At 58.4% G+C, this 16365-nt stretch overlaps 1 protein-coding gene and 1 long non-coding RNA gene across 3 annotated transcripts; one reads left to right on the top strand and one right to left on the bottom strand.

The window, feature by feature from the left end:
• Positions 1 to 7519: 7519 nt before the first annotated feature.
• Positions 7520 to 11564, top strand: LOC112530264. The gene is made up of 3 exons (XM_025143322.3): positions 7520 to 8870; positions 9025 to 9234; positions 11424 to 11564. Exons 1-3 carry the CDS (start codon positions 8683 to 8685, stop codon positions 11503 to 11505), a joined length of 480 nt encoding a protein of 159 aa, XP_024999090.2. The 5' UTR covers positions 7520 to 8682; the 3' UTR covers positions 11506 to 11564.
• Positions 8728 to 12072, bottom strand: LOC112530268. Of its 2 annotated transcripts, XR_005842550.2 has the most exons (4): positions 11832 to 12072; positions 11352 to 11474; positions 9113 to 9212; positions 8728 to 8868 (listed from the first exon to the last, which is right to left on the bottom strand). It is a non-coding gene; the product is annotated as an uncharacterized LOC112530268 (long non-coding RNA). The 2 variants fall into 2 exon arrangements; XR_005842539.2 differs by lacking the exon at positions 9113 to 9212 and having other exon boundaries at positions 8731 to 8868.
• Between the last annotated feature and the right edge of the window lie 4293 nt (positions 12073 to 16365).

The following is a 16365-nucleotide window of genomic DNA, read 5'->3' as shown; positions in this document are numbered from 1 at the left end:
GTGGGAAGGGACCTCAAAGCCCACCCACTTCCAACCCCACTGCCATGGGCAGGTCTGCCGCCCACCACGTCAGGCTGCCCAGGGCCCCATCCGACCGGGCCTTGGACACCTCCAGGGACGGGGCACCCACATCTTCTCTGGGCAGCCTGTGCCACTGCCTCACTGCCTGAGAGTGAAACATTGCTTCACAACGTCTAATCAAAACCTACCTTCTCTTCCTTTCAAGAAAACAAATAAACATAGACATAAACATAAAAATTGCCCCTCCCTGTCCTGTCGCTACACTCCGATAACGAGTCCCTCTGCATCTTTCCGGTAGCTCCTGGAAGGCCACAGTGAGAAGGCCAGAGCCTTCCCTTCTCTAAGCTAAATAACCCCAGCTCTCTCCGACTTTCTGCACAGCAGAGGTGCTCCAGCCATCTGACCACCTTCTTGGCCTCCTCTGGACTCCCTTCAAACAGTTTCTCATCTTTCCTCGTGCTGGGGTCCCAGGGCTGAAAACAGTGCAGTAGGTGAGGTCTGACACAAGAGGAGCAGAAGGGGACAAGAAGCTTCCTCGGCCTACTGGCTACATCTCATCTCCTGTCCCGCTGATGGTCTTGGGTGCTTTGCAACCCCTCTCACAGATCCCAGTTTCACAGAGTAGCTTCTGGGGAATGGCTCGGTGCAGCTGTTTCAAGAAAAAGCCTGTGCGAGGCCAGCGTCAACATAGTGCTGGCCAGGCCTCTGCTCCACACACAGACATCACGGCACCACCATCGCTAGCGCTTCTGCTGCGTGCTGTGCTTCTGACCACTCTTCTGACCACTCAGCTTCCCGGACAGCCATGCCAAGACTTCCTGCATCGCTGAGACAGCACGCTTGCTTAACAGTCGCATGTCTCTGGCTCGTTCTCTGGAGACTGCTCACATGAGAGGAATGCTCTATTTAGCTGTGGTGACAGAACCACTACAGCACAACGGAGAGCGCCGGCAAGAATCTGCCAAACCCTCTCTGTACATACAGGCAGGGAGCACAGAAGCTAAAGCAAACAAAACCCACCTATTCCTCCCTTCTTCCTCCCCCACTCCTGCGGTGAGTGGTGGAAGAGCCGGAGGTGATGGAGTGCACTGGGATCAGCTGGGAGGGAGTCCATGGTCTTCGTAGCAGCTCGTGTGGTGCAGTGCTTTAGATCTGTGGCCAGGCCAACGCGGATAACACAGCAGTGTTTCAGTTGAGGCTGAGCAGTGTTTGCACGGCGTCGAGTCCTTCACTGTTTCTCACTGCCTCTCCAGCGTACAGACTGAGGTGTGCAAGAGGTGGGAAGGGCACACGAGTAGCTCATGGGATCATCACAGAATCACAGAATGGCTTGGGTTGCAAGGACCCTCAAGGATCACCACGCCCCAGCTCCCCTGCCGCAGGCAGGGCCTCCAACCTCCAGATCTAATACTAGACCAGGCTGCCCAGGGCCCCATCCAGCCCGGCCCTGAACACCCCCAGGGACGGAGCATCCACAAGCTCTCTGGGCAGCCTGTTCCAGCACCTCAGCACCCTCTCGGTAAAGAACTTCTCCCTGATAGCCAACCTAAATCTTCCCTCCTTCCATTTCAAACCGATTCCACTTGGCCTGCCGTTATCTACCCTTGTAAACAGTTGACTCCCCAGGAGACCAGGATACCACTTGCTTTCCGAGCTGCAAGAGCACGCTGCTGGCTCACGTTCTGCTTTTCATCCACCAGGACCCCCAGGCCCTTCTCTGCAGGGCAACTCTCAAGGGCTGCTCCTCCCCGTCCCTATACATGTCCGCAATGCCTCTGGCCCAAGTGCAAAACCTTGCACTTTGCTGTATTCAAACTCATTAGGTTCACCCGCGCCCACCTTTCGAGTCTGATGAGGTCCCTCTGAATGGCATCCCTTCCTTCCATTGCCTCAACCGCACCACTCAGCCTGGTGTCATCAGCAAACTCGCTGAGGGTGCACTCAATTCCAACGTCCATGTCATTGACAAGGAAGTCAAAGGGCACCGGTCCCAAGACAGTCCCCTGGGGGACACCGCTCCTTACCGGCCTCCGCCCGGACACAGAACCATCCATCACCACCCTCTGTCTGCGGCCTTTCAACCCATCCCTTATCCGCCGGGTGGTCCACCCGTCAAATCCACATCTCTCCCGTTTGGAGACGAGGATGTGGGGGGCGACCACCATCACAGAAGGCCACCAGATGAGGTGGGCATGACCTTCCCCTGGCGAGGCCGTGCTGGCTCTCTCGGATCACACGCTCATTCCTCAAGTGATCTAGCATGTCAGCCAGGAGGATCTGATCCATCATCAGGCACAGAGGTGACACTCACCGGCCTGTAGTTCCCCGGGGTCCTCCTTGTTCCCCTTCTCATACGTGGGAGTGACGTGACCCTTCTTCCAGTTGCCTGGGATCTCACCTGACAGCCACGACTTTTCAGATATGACAGAGAGCGGCTCGGCACCCACCTCAGCCAGCTCCTTCAGAACGCTGGGATGCATGCCATCCGGCCCCATAGTACGCTTTTGGTCTCGTGAGGCAGTCTCAGACTTGCTCTGCCCTTACAGTAGTGGAGGTGGGGGGGACTTACTCCCCCAGTCTCCACCTAGAGGTTGAGGGGTGCAGGGTTCAGGGACGTGAGAAATCCAAGAATCCTGGCTGCCAGTGAAGACCGAGGCAAAGAACTCATTCCGTACCTCAACCTTCGATCACGGGAAGTGCAAAGGGACTTTGGTCCTCATCTCCATGCTGGTGCTTGTGCCGGTGTAGCCACGGTGCAGAGAAGCAAGCGCTGCTGGAGCCCTGGCCCTGCGCTCAGCTCTTTGTTCCCGAGAAAAAAGCCTTGGCACTGCCTTGTGTCCCCTGCCCAGCGCCGCGACTGCCTCAAGTGGGTGGCGGCTGGGGAACAGGACGGCTCTCCCGGCCTAGCAGCTCCACCTCTCCTGTGCCTGCTGTACATCTCAGCCCGAATTTATCGTTGACCTTCCAGAAAGAAAGAGACGCCACAACTGCTCTACCACCCGTCTCAGGGTGCACCCAAGATTACTGACAGTGCCCAGATCACCTCCCCCCCCCAACACCCTCTCTGTGGCGACGTGCGGAATCAAACTCTATAACCACCAAGTAGATACAAAATCAGGTAGGTTTAATCAAGGCTGCGCAGACGCTGGGTGCAGGGGGATAGCTCCTCCTAACTTGCACACCGTCAGGAACAAGCGTGCTACGGATATAGGCTGAACTAACACATAGTCCACAGTTGGACGCAGGAATTCGCATGCATCTTCATGACATTCCCGAGAGCCCATTAGCATGCAGTCCCTCCTCCCTCGCGCGTCCTCTTCTCGGTCTTCAGTGGCAGGAGCGCCATCGCAGCCCTCTCCTCGTAGCGGAGATGCTCCAGCGTTCTTCCAGATGCTCCAGATGTTCTGTTCTTCCAGCGCTCCGCCGCTGCTCGCTGGGCTCTGTGCAGAGGACGGCTCCGTGGTACCGGCAGCCCACACCTGGGCGCCGCGGGCTGACCAAGGCCGACCGGCGGGGAACGCAACAGCGACCTCGAGCTGCCGCCGGTCTTCTCCAGCGCAGCGCAGTGCAGGGAAGCGATGCTCCGCGAGAGCTGAGGCACACGAGCCGCGCAGCGCCTCAGCCTCTCCCCCGCCTGCGCTCCGCGCTTTCCGTCCGTCCGTCCCCGCTGCCGTTCCCGGCTGAGGTCGGGCCGCCCGCTCACAAGCGGGGCCCGTCGGGCTGCCGCGCGCGGTCTCCGGCGCCCGCCTGCCGCTCCTGTGCCACCCGCCTCAGCCATTCCCCGTCCTCGTCGTCCGGCGGCGGTGCCTCGAAGCGGCTGCGCTGGTTGGGCTCCCCGTGCCAGGAGGAGCTGCGCACCAGCGGGCGGGGGGGCCTGGAGGGGCTGCGCTGCACGCGGCCTGGTGGGGCGCTGCGGGACCGACGCGCAGATCTGCTCTCCCGCCGCTCCCTGGTGCGCTGCAGCCTTCCCCGGGGCCGGCGGGTCGGGGCGCGACCCGAGGGGCGCCAGCCGAGGCGCAGCAGGGTGCCGATGAACTGGCGGCACAGGGGGCAGCTGGACGCGTTGGCGGTCCAGAGCTGGATGCATTCCCTGCAGAAGATGTGCCTGCAGGGGAGAGCGCGCACGGCGTCGGCCATCGGGCCGAGGCAGATGGGGCACGGCTCCTCGTGGGCCTCCGCCGGCCACGTCCACGTCTCCCGCCTCCTGCTGCTGCTGGCAGCCGCCTCCCGGCTCATGGCTGCGGCCGCCCTGGCGCTGTGAGGCTCCGAGGATGGGTGCGCTGGAGGCTGCCTCTCGCAGAGCGGTCGGCAGCCTGCGGGCCTCAGCGCCTCTCTCTCGTGCGTCCCACCAGTGACGGACACCTCGGGTGCCACTGGCAGGAGCTGTGACGCCTGGTGTTCCTCGAGTAGGATCCTTAGCCACTGGCAATCCTCTCGCAGGACTCTGACGTCTCACGCACTGGCAAGGTCTCAGTGTCTCGTGCTCCCACAGGAAGACGTTCACACCTCGAGAGTCGCCAGCAAGACTCAATGCGGGCTGGGCCCGCTGGCTATGGGTAGGCACCCGGCCCACTGTGAGCTCACGGGGTGACTGTGACTCTGCGATGCCGTCACAAAGCACACACAGACGTGGAGGTTTGCTGTCCCGTGAACGCGGTAGTTGCCGCGTTCGTCGCTTTGGCATTTGCCTGCCAGAGTCCTCCCGAGGCAGGACTTTCACTGGCACGCTTTCACAAACCGTGACAAATAAATGACTTATCGGAGCAGCCGATAGAACAGATCTGGGGTCGCCGTTGATCAGTGCTGTAGCTGTGGCCGTGCTGGTATTTGATACAAGCGCGAGCAACGTAAATGCTAGCCTGGGTATTTTTCACCGAGAGGTGAAGGGGTGCTCCTTACCGGGCAGGGATCCCTGCCTTGGTGGGGAAAGAGCAGCACAGCTTCTCTCTTTCTCTTGTCCCTTTAATCTCTCTTCCCGCCCCTCCTCTGCACCCTCCAGGACCTTCCAGTGGTGCTTGAAGGCAGCGTATAAACAGGAAAGGGAACGGCTGTTTAAGAGGGTGGATAGCGATGGGACAAGGGGGAATGGTTTTAAACGGGGACAGGGGAGGTTTAAGTTGGATGTTAGGGAGAAGTTTTTTACCCAGAGGGTGGTGACACACTGGAACGGGTTGCCCAAGGAGGTTGTGGATGCCCCATCCCTGGAGGCATTCAAGGCCAGGCTGGATGTGGCTCTGGGCAGCCCGGTCTCGTGGTTGGCGACCCTGCACATAGCAGGGCGGTTGAAACTCGACGGTCGTGGAAATCAATTGATTGTTTCACACTGATATTTTGCAGCTTCTCTGCCAAATATTTAGAAAACTAGACAAGTCCCTTGCGTCAAATTCAGTAAGGAACCGTGGTGTGGAGGTGACTCTTTTCACCACCTCACCTTTATGGAGCAGATTGTCTCGAGGGAGATCACACGGCACGTGCGGGACAATCAGGGGGTCAGGCCCAGCCAGCGTGGGTTCACGAAGGGCAGGTCCTGCTTGACCAACCCGATCTCCTTGTATGACCTAGTGACCCGTCTGGTGGATGAGGGAAAGGCTGTTGAGGTAGTCTACCTAGACTTCAGCAAAGCCTTTAACGCTGTCTCCCACGGTATTCTCCTGCAGAAGCTGGCAGCCTGTGGCTTGGACAGGTACGCTCTTGGCTGGGTAAGGAGCTGGCTGGAGGGCCGGGCCCACAGCGTGGTGGTGAATGGAGTTAAATCCAGATGGCGACCGGTCACGGGTGGTGTTCCCCAGGGGTCGCTGCTGGGGCCTGTCCTCTTCGAGATCTTTACTGATGACCTGGATGAGGTCGTTGAACGCACCCGCAGTAAGTTTGCAGATGACACCCAGTTGGCTGGAAGTGTCCGTCTGCCTGAGTGTTGCGAGGCCCTACAGAGGGATCTGGACAGGCTGGATAGCTGGGCTGAAGCCAGTGGGATGAGCTTCAGCAAGACCAAATGCCGGGTCCTGCACTTGGGCCACAACAACCCCAAGGCAACGCTCCAGGCTAGGGGCAGAGTGGCTGGAAGGCTGTGTAGAGGAAATGGACCTGGGGGTGTTGATTGACGCGAGACTGAACACGAGCCAGCAGTGTGCCCAGGTGGCCAAGAAGGCCAACGGCATCCTGGCTTGCATCAGAAGTAGTGTTGCCAGCAGGAGCAGGGAAGTAAATGTCCCCCTGTACTCAGCACCGGTGAGGCCGCACCTCGAGTACTGTGTCCAGTTTTGGGCCCCTCACTGCAAGAAAGACATCGAGGCCCTGGAGCGTGTCCAGAGGAGGGCAACAAAGCTGGTGCGGGGTCTGGAGCGCAGGCCTCACGAGGAGCGGCTGAGGGAGCTGGGATTGTTTAGCCTGGAGGAGGCTCAGGGGAGACCTTATTGCTCTCTAGAACTACCTGAAGGGAGCTTGTACCGAGCTGGGGGTCGGCCTCTTCTCTCGGGTGACTAGTGATAGGACTAGAGGGAATGGCTTCAAGCTGCGCCAGGGGAGGTTCAGGCTGGGCGTTAGGAAATACCGCTTCTCTGAAAGGGTGGTCAGGCACTGGAATGGGCTGCCCAGGGAGCTGGTGGAGTCACCGACCCCGGAGGTGTTCGCGGCACGTTTGGACGTTGTGTTGGGGGACGTGGTTTAAGGAGAACTATTGGTGATGGGTGACTGGTTGGACTGTGTGATCCGTTGGGTCTTTTCCAACCTTGGTGGTTCTATGATTCTACGATTCCCTTCTCACTGGGGCAGGCAGAGCACTCCTTGCAGGCTGCGGAGTTGAGCCAGCCCGCCAGGGGTGTGCTGCAGGGGTTCTGAGCCAACGAGTCTCCCCATGGGGAAGCAATTTGCCCTCTGCAGAGAGTATACGATGTGATTGGGAAGCAGCCTTTGAAGAGCAGAAGGAAGCCAAGCCAATCCTTTTTTTTTTTTTTTTTTTTTTTTCACATGGCACCTACGCAGCTGCAGCCCTGACTGAGGCTGATGTTGCCAGATGCTGGGGTACTTTTCCTTTCATCCCTATCATCCCTAGATGCTTTCTCCAAGCTCTTTGCTTTCTCTCCCTGCTCCTTAGAGTCAGGGAAGAGATCCCCCTTGCAAGCCGTGTGCTTGCGGCCCCTGATTTAAAACAACAGAGTAGGATGTGCTCTATGCAGGACTTGGGTCTTTGAGTTGCTGTGGTCAGACCCCCAGTAATGTTCTCTAATGAATCAGCACCCCAAAGATGAGGAATAAATTAGACATGTGAAAAGAACTTTTCCATAGAAGAAACAAGAAGTTTGTTTATTTATTGTTTGTTTCCATAGAATAAACAATCAGAGGCAGAGGCAGAGGCAGAGGCAGAGGCAGAGGCAGAGGAGGAGCCGCGAGGAGGAGGGGAGAAGCCGTTGCCGCGGCGACGCGCGGCTCGGGCGGGCGCTGTGCGGTGGCAGTGACGCACGGCTCTGCGCGCGCCCTGGAGACGCGTGAACGCGCGAGCGTCCTCCGGCCGGCCCCTTCCTCGTCGTCCTCGTCGTCCTCGTCGTCCTCGTCGTCCTCGCAAATGCGGACTCAGAGCAAAGCAGCTCCCTTTGGCACGGGGAGGAGCGCCGCTAACTCGACCACGCTCGCTCCCGTGAGGCGGCTCGCTTGCCGGCGATCTCCGACGGACGGCTCGCTAGGAGGTACGCCGCCCGTTAGAACGCGTGCCGTTGCTACCGGCTTTCTTTCCGCGACGCCGCTAAGCACGCCTGCGTCCAGTCGGCGCGTACTCGCGTACCGCTGGCGGCCTCTTCCCGCGGCGCCGCCCGCGTTGGCGACGCGGTGCCCGATGCCGGAGTGAAGCCAGCGGTTCACTGCTGTGGCGCCGCCTGCCGGAAGGGCCGGAAAGCGCACCCGGAGCCGACCCGCCGCCGCGCTGCCAGGTGGGGAAACGGGGCGGGCGGGAAGCGCTTCGAGCCGAGTAGCCCCGGGCTCTCCCGTCCTCCCGAGTGCCGGCAGTGCCTCCGTCGTGAACGCGATCGGCAGCTTTCGTCGGTGCCCTTTTCCCGTCTGCTTTTCCCGTGGCGGTGGCGGTGAATCGAGAGAGGAAGCGGTCCTGGGGCACGGCTCGGGGCTCTCAGGGCTTCCTTGGAGTTGCTGGGAGCGTCTGCTGTTAGCAGCAGTTGCTGCGGGAACTCTCCCGTGCTTTCAGCACTCGACCTCCGTTGTACTCTTGAGGGCTTCACCCGACGGCTGCGGGCTGCGGGCTGTGGATGCGATGGCAGTGGATGCAAGTGAGCAGTCCCGTGAGAAGCTCCTTGTTTGCCAAGTTCCTGCCGTGAGGCTGTAGGACCGAGGCCCTCTTTAGCGCACCGCTACAGAGCCATAGGAATCTGGGATGCTTCTGCACACGTACGGCTTGCTGTGCTCTGATGTTAGCAATGGAGGCGGGGATTTGGGATTTGGGATTTGGGATTGGGGATTTGGGATATGGGATTTGGGATTTGGCCTTTGGCTTTTGGCCTTTGGCCTTTGGCCGGGGAGGAGATGGATAGCGATGGCTGGAGGTTCTCTTCCCTTCAGGAAAGAAGCTCCTGCTCTGGCTCCGCCAAGGCTTTGCTTCTCTCCTAGAAAGAAGCCATTCCAGACGTTTGGGCTGCTGCTGCGTAATCTCTCCTTGGAATGCTGGGGACATCACACCCGAAATGCTTGGGCGTTTGCTTTGTTGTTCAACAGACGCCTGCAGTTCCCGTTCTGGCAGCGGCTCGGTGCAAGCGCAGGCCCAAGGGAGATGTCAGCTGCGGAGACGTGCCCTTCCTCCACAGCACGGGAAAGCAAGTCGGGGAGAAGAGCTGGAGGCAGCTGAACCTGTAAGTGGAGCGTGTCAGATAATTTGGCCAGTATTGGCAAAGGAGTAACTGACAGCCGAAAGAAAATAAATAGGGGAGGGGCGGGCTGAAAGAAACAAGCAGAACCGCACAAGTTGCCAGAAAACAACTTGGGCTTATACTTCTTTTGACCTAGATATGAGAAAATGGAACTGAGAGACCCTGCGAAGGAGGAGATCCCTGAGAAAAAGCGCAACACCAGCCAGAAGCTCAGCCTCGGATACCTGCACATGGCCGTCAGACAGAAGACGGGCATGAAGACGAGAGCAGGGTCAGACCCTAAAGAACAGCAAGGCCACCTTGGCTATGGAGCAGACAGTGGACCTGAAATTGCAACAAGAAACAGGTACACACACACACTCACACACACACTCAGGGGAGAAACCCCTTCACCAGGGGCTTCTACCCCACGCACGGGGTCCCCTCCTCAGCCGGAGGGCACCCCAGTTCCACCCGCACGCAAGGGGAACCCTTGAAAACTTCAGGGCTAAGCCCCATCTCACCTCCACGCACGGGGTCCTCTCCTCAGCTGGAGGGCACCCCATTTCCACCCGCACGCAAGGGGAACCCTCGAAAACTTCAGGGCTAAGCCCCATCTCACCTCCACGCACGGGGTCCTCTCCTCAGCCGGAGGGCACCCCAGTTTCACCCACATGCAAGGGGAACCCTTGAAAACTTCAGGGCTAAGCCCCATCTCACTTCCACGCACGGGGTCCCCTCCTCAGCCGGAGGGCACCCCAGTTCCACCCGCACGCAAGGGGAACCCTTGAAAACTTCAGGGCTAAGCCCCATCTCACCTCCACGCACGGGGTCCTCTCCTCAGCCGGAGGGCACCCCAGTTTCACCCACATGCAAGGGGAACCCTTGAAAACTTCAGGGCTAAGCCCCATCTCACTGGCACGCACGGGGTCCCCTCCTCAGCCGGAGGGCACCCCAGTTTCACCCACATGCAAGGGGAACCCTTGAAAACTTCAGGGCTAAGCCCCATCTCACTTCCACGCACGGGGTCCCCTCCTCAGCCGGAGGGCACCCCAGTTTGACCCGCACGCAAGGGGAACCCTTGAAAACTTCAGGGCTAAGCCCCATCTCACCTCCACGCACGGGGTCCCCTCCTCAGCCGGAGGGCACCCCAGTTCTACTTGCAAACAAGGGGAACCCTTGAAAACTTCAGGGCTAAGCCCCATCTCACTGGCACGCACGGGGTCCTCTCCTCAGCCGGAGGGCACCCCAGTTTGACCCGCACGCAAGGGGAACCCTTGAAAACTTCAGGGCTAAGCCCCATCTCACCTCCACGCACGGGGTCCTCTCCTCAGCCGGAGGGCACCCCAGTTTGACCCGCACGCAAGGGGAACCCTTGAAAACTTCAGGGCTAAGCCCCATCTCACCTCCACGCACGGGGTCCTCTCCTCAGCCGGAGGGCACCCCAGTTCTACTTGCAAACAAGGGGAACCCTAGAAAACTTCAGGGCTAAGCCCCATCTCACCTCCACGCACGGGGTCCCCTCCTCAGCCGGAGGGCACCCCAGTTTCACCCACATGCAAGGGGAACCCTTGAAAACTTCAGGGCTAAGCCCCATCTCACTGGCACGCACGGGGTCCCCTCCTCAGCCGGAGGGCACCCCAGTTTCACCCACATGCAAGGGGAACCCTTGAAAACTTCAGGGCTAAGCCCCATCTCATTGGCACGCACGGGGTCCCCTCCTCAGCCGGAGGGCACCCCAGTTTCACCCACATGCAAGGGGAACCCTTGAAAACTTCAGGGCTAAGCCCCATCTCACCTCCACGCACGGGGTCCTCTCCTCAGCCGGAGGGCACCCCAGTTCTACTTGCAAACAAGGGGAACCCTTGAAAACTTCAGGGCTAAGCCCCATCTCACCTCCACGCACGGGGTCCCCTCCTCAGCCGGAGGGCACCCCAGTTTCACCCACATGCAAGGGGAACCCTTGAAAACTTCAGGGCTAAGCCCCATCTCACTTCCACGCACGGGGTCCCCTCCTCAGCCGGAGGGCACCCCAGTTCCACCCGCACGCAAGGGGAACCCTTGAAAACTTCAGGGCTAAGCCCCATCTCACATGCATGCACGGGGTCCCCTCCTCAGCCGGAGGGCACCCCAGTTTCACCCACATGCAAGGGGAACCCTTGAAAACTTCAGGGCTAAGCCCCATCTCACCTCCACGCACGGGGTCCCCTCCTCAGCCGGAGGGCACCCCAGTTTGACCCGCACGCAAGGGGAACCCTTGAAAACTTCAGGGCTAAGCCCCATCTCACCTCCACGCACGGGTTCCTCTCCTCAGCCGGAGGGCACCCCAGTTTGACCCGCACGCAAGGGGAACCCTTGAAAACTTCAGGGCTAAGCCCCATCTCACCTCCACGCACGGGGTCCTCTCCTCAGCCGGAGGGCACCCCAGTTTGACCCGCACGCAAGGGGAACCCTTGAAAACTTCAGGGCTAAGCCCCATCTCACCTCCACGCACGGGGTCCCCTCCTCAGCCGGAGGGCACCCCTCTCCCCACATCCTTTCTTTTTTCCTCTGCAGGCTGCTCTTCATTAACATCCGTCGTTGCCGTCATCCTCCCTACGGCTTCTCCTGTAAGAAGATGTGGAAGAAGAGAAACTGAGCACAAAGCTGCCACCATATGTGCAAAAACCCCTGCAGAATAAAAAGTCCTGCTCAGCAGAGTTGTCCCGCTCCTCTTTGCACCCCGGGAAGCAGGCTGGAGGGGATTGGGCTCTGGGTGTTGCACCCCACCTGAGCGAGAACGTATGTCGTTCCCAAGGGCAGCCCCCAGCCCTGCAGCACCACCCTGGGAAGCCTCAGCTTCAGCCAGGAGCTGGGGGACACACAGGGGCTCAAGTGCTGAGCGGGGCCCAGGGGAAGCGTGAAGTGGGTTGGGAGCACTGCGGGGTTGCACCACCTGCCGGGGAGCACCGACACTGCGCTTACCGGAACGGAGAGCTTCACGCTGTTGGGCAGCTTCTGGCGTTTCTTGCTCACAACCTCCAGCAGAAGCCAGCTGCATCGCTGCACCTTCACTGCCGGTGGAGGAGGGCAGGCAAGGTGCAGCTGCCCCCAGGATGCCGTGTCCCCAGGCACCCCTACCCCCGCGGGAGCAGGGAGGTGCCCACAGCAGGAAGCAGCACCGGGACCCCAAGTCCTGTTAGGAAGGAAGTGCTGCTGCGCCACCAGCCCTGCACCACTGCTCCCCCTACCTGTCCGTTCCCATTACAGCCGCTCCGTCCTCCTGGAGAGCAGTAGGCGAGTGTCTTCAGCGCTGCGAGACCAGAACAAAGCTGCAGGGTGGAGGTGGGGGCGGGGTTGGGAACCTGGCACCGGGCACCCCGTCACCCCGCACACAGGAGGAGGGGTGCGAGAAGTGCTTTTGTCGTCTATCTAGCACCCAGCCTCAGCCACAAACGCTGGAGACGCGAGGACAGGGCTCACGTCCAGGCCGTCGAGGTGCTTAGGACTTGAGCTCTGAGTGCAGATTCCCTTACAAGCACTATCTCCTTAGATGTCACCTCATATAGCATCTTCCGGGCGAAGAAGGATGCTGTGGAAAACCTGCAAGGCCCTTTCTAGGGGAATGGTGTCATCTGGTCTCTCTGATACATTTGTGACACATGCTGTCTCCCATAGATCTCTGCTCTGCTACAGTCTTTCTTTCCAAGAGTAGAGTAGAGTAGGGTGGAGTGGAGTAGAGTGGTATAGGGGGGAAGGGAAGGGAAGGGAAGGGAAGGGAAGGGAAGGGAAGGGAAGGGAAGGGAAGGGAAGGGAAGGGAAGGGAAGGGAAGGGAAGGGAAGGGAAGGGAGTTGGGAGGCACCTACTGGGCTAACAAAAGTGAAAGTATATTATTAAGTGCGTTGACAAGCTTGGAGAGTGACAGACACCGGGCACCAGCCACCTTGCTAGGAAGCCTCTTCCAGTGTTTGAAAACGCTCACGTTCAAGAAAGTTTTCTGTGGTGGTACACCGGTAGGAAATCTCTATCCATGAAGCCGTGCAAGCAGTGCTCCATGGCCAGAGCCAGGATACCTGTGCACAGCGTTACCCAACATGTCCTCTGCAAAGGCATCACTCGTTTCAGTCCACGAAGCGTATCGTGTTGCACTGTCACTTAGAACTTCCGTCAAAGGTGCAAAGAAGCATTTTTTTGCACAGGTCTTCCTCGTCCAAAAGAGTTTTACCATCTAAGATTGAGAACACAATCTGCCTTAGTGAGCCTTCAGTACACCTGAGCCAGGTTTGGAGCTCTCTCTTCTGCCAACGCGATGCTGGAGCACTTTCACCTCAGATTAATTCCAAAGTGATACTCCTCCAAAAGTCATGCAAGCCTTTTAAAATATTGCAGTGGGAATGTCCAGAATGGGCAACTGCCTCCTCTCTTCATCCTTTTTTGTAAAACAATGGAGTGAACCAAGCACCGTCAGCTTCTCACTGCCTGCTTTTTCTTTCTGAAAGAGGTGTGTGCCTCCAGTTTCTCACTGCGGTGATTTCTGCAGCAGCTAGATATACACATCTCTGACAATCCCACTAGGCATCTGCTCACAGCTTCAGGGAGTAGGTGCCTATTAAGCCAGACCAAAAGCACACAGGACCAAAAGCACACAAAGTACACATGTAGCCGCTGGCCTTTCTGCACACTTGACTCCTACGTGCTAGGGACACGGGAAACAGCAGATATTCACTCCCGTCTTCAAGACAGCCGATCTCATGACAGGCTTCTTGCGGTCCATCTTGTAGTTGAGGCCTCTTCTCTGTAAGGCTCGACAAACAAACTCTGGCACGCAGACGTTGCCGCAGCAGCGTGCAACGCTGGCCTGGCCTGCCACAAGGAGCAACGGGGACATGAAATTTCTTCTACTCTGAGCACAGCATGGCACATTTTGTCTGTAGGGAATGGCTGAGACAGGCATTTTTTGCAGTGTTCCAACTGTGTTTCAAGTTTCCTGGCTTCCAGGGACTTGTTCTCAGCCCTCTTAACTTTCTACTGGCATGACTGCAGAGAGAAAGTGTTACTTCTGTCGTGATTTCTTTTACCCTGTTCTCTCCGTTCGTGGCCTTGCTCCATATGAGGGGAAGGAAAGAAGAAAATGCCACCGGGGGCTAAATCAGCTCCTGTCGCGTGCAACGTGATTCACTGCAAACTGACCTCTCACCAGCATTTCCCACTAAACCACGTTCTTCAGTACAACGTCTAAACGTTTCTTGAACGCCTCCAGGGATGATGACTCCACCACCTCCCTGGGCAGCTCATTCCAGCACCGGACCACCCTCTCAAAGAAGAAGCGTTTCCTAACGTCCAACCTGAATCTCCCCGGGTACGGCTTGAGGCCGTTCCCTCTAGTCCTACTGCTAGTGACATGGCAGAAGAGGCCAACCCCCAGCTCACCACAACCTCCCTTCAGGTAGGTGCAGAGCACGATATGGTCTCCCCTGAGCCTCCTCCAGGCTGAAGAATCCCAGCTTCCTGAGCTTACGAGTCTCCTCATAAGACTTGTGCTCCAGACCCCTCACCAGCTTCGTTGCCCTTCTCTGGACACGCTCCAGGGCCTCCATGTCTTTCCTGCCGTGAGGGGCCCAAAACCGAGCACAGCACTCCAGGTGCAGCCTCACCAGAGCTCAGTGCAGAGGGATGATCACTTCCCTGCTCCTGCTGGCACTGCCACTCCTGATACAAGCCGGGATGCCACTGGCCCTCTCGGCCACCTCAGCTGAGCATCGACCAACACCCCCAGGTCTGTTTCCTCTCCGCGGTCTTCCAGCCACTCTGCCCCAAGCCTGCCCCAAACCCACCCTGCCTGTAGCGTTGCCTGGGGCTCTTACGGCCAATGTGCAGGACCAAGGATTTCCTTCGTGTGGCCTCACCTCACCCCACAGAGCTGGGACGTGCCGGGCTGGATGAGTGCAGATCCCGGTCCTTCTCGCTGACATCCTTTGTTTGAAAAGGGAGGAGTTGATGAGAGGCTTCCTGACGGGATTGCCTTTCGCTTCACAGCTGGCTCTGGAGGGGGCCTCTTTGCCTCTTACTACCACTAGATGGTAGCCTTAGCGAGCATTTCCCCTTACTCTGGGAAGACCAATTTCAAACTCTGACTGCAACGCTTCTGAACCGATCAAGTCTGCACTGTTCTCACAACACGTACAGTGCCAGGTTGCTGCTGCTGGCTGCTGGCTGCTGGCTGCTGCCTGCTGGCTGCTGCCTGCTGGCTGCTGCCTGCTGGCTGCTACTAACGGCTGACTCAAGTGAACAAAGCTGAAGGTGCGTTCAGTATATCAAGCCCGGTTCAAACGCAAGTATTCACAGAATCACAGCACGGCTTCAGTGGGAAGGGACCTCAAAGCCCACCCACTTCCAACCCCACTGCCATGGGCAGCTCTGCCGCCCACCACGTCAGGCTGCCCAGGGCCCCATCCGACCGGGCCTTGGACACCTCCAGGGACGGGGCACCCACATCTTCTCTGGGCAGCCTGTGCCACTGCCTCACTGCCTGAGAGTGAAACATTGCTTCACAACGTCTAATCAAAACCTACCTTCTCTTCCTTGCAAGAAAACAAATAAACATAGACATAAACATAAAAATTGCCCCTCCCTGTCCTGTCGCTACACTCCGATAACGAGTCCCTCTGCATCTTTCCGGTAGCTCCTGGAAGGCCACAGTGAGAAGGCCGGAGCCTTCCCTTCTCTAAGCTAAATAACCCCAGCTCTCTCCGACTTTCTGCACAGCAGAGGTGCTCCAGCCATCTGACCACCTTCTTGGCCTTCTCTGGACTCCCTTCAAACAGTTTCACATCTTTCCTCGTGCTGGGGTCCCAGGGCTGAAAACAGTGCAGTAGGTGAGGTCTGACACAAGAGGAGCAGAAGGGGACAAGAAGCTCCCTCGGCCTACTGGCTACATCTCATCTCCTGTCCCGCTGATGGTCTTGGGTGCTTTGCAACCCCTCTCACAGATCCCAGTTTCACAGAGTAGCTTCTGGGGAATGGCTCGGTGCAGCTGTTTCAAGAAAAAGCCTGTGCGAGGCCAGCGTCAACATAGTGCTGGCCAGGCCTCTGCTCCACACACAGACATCACGGCACCACCATCGCTAGCGCTTCTGCTGCGTGCTGTGCTTCTGACCACTCTTCTGACCACTCAGCTTCCCGGACAGCCATGCCAAGACTTCCTGCATCGCTGAGACAGCACGCTTGCTTAACAGTCGCATGTCTCTGGCTCGTTCTCTGGAGACTGCTCACATGAGAGGAATGCTCTATTTAGCTGTGGTGACAGAACCACTACAGCACAACGGAGAGCGCCGGCAAGAATCTGCCAAACCCTCTCTGTACATACAGGCAGGGAGCACAGAAGCTAAAGCAAACAAAACCCACCTATTCCTCCCTTCTTCCTCCTGCACTCCTGCAGTGAGTGGTGGAAGAGCCGGAGGTGATGGAGTGCACTGGGATCAGCTGGGAGGGAGTCCATGGTCTTCGTAGCAGCTCGTG

This window comes from Gallus gallus, chromosome 1 (assembly GCF_016699485.2).
Source record: "Gallus gallus isolate bGalGal1 chromosome 1, bGalGal1.mat.broiler.GRCg7b, whole genome shotgun sequence".
NCBI classification, from domain to species: Eukaryota; Metazoa; Chordata; class Aves; order Galliformes; family Phasianidae; genus Gallus; species Gallus gallus.
This window is presented reverse-complemented; position numbering and strand designations above follow the sequence as displayed.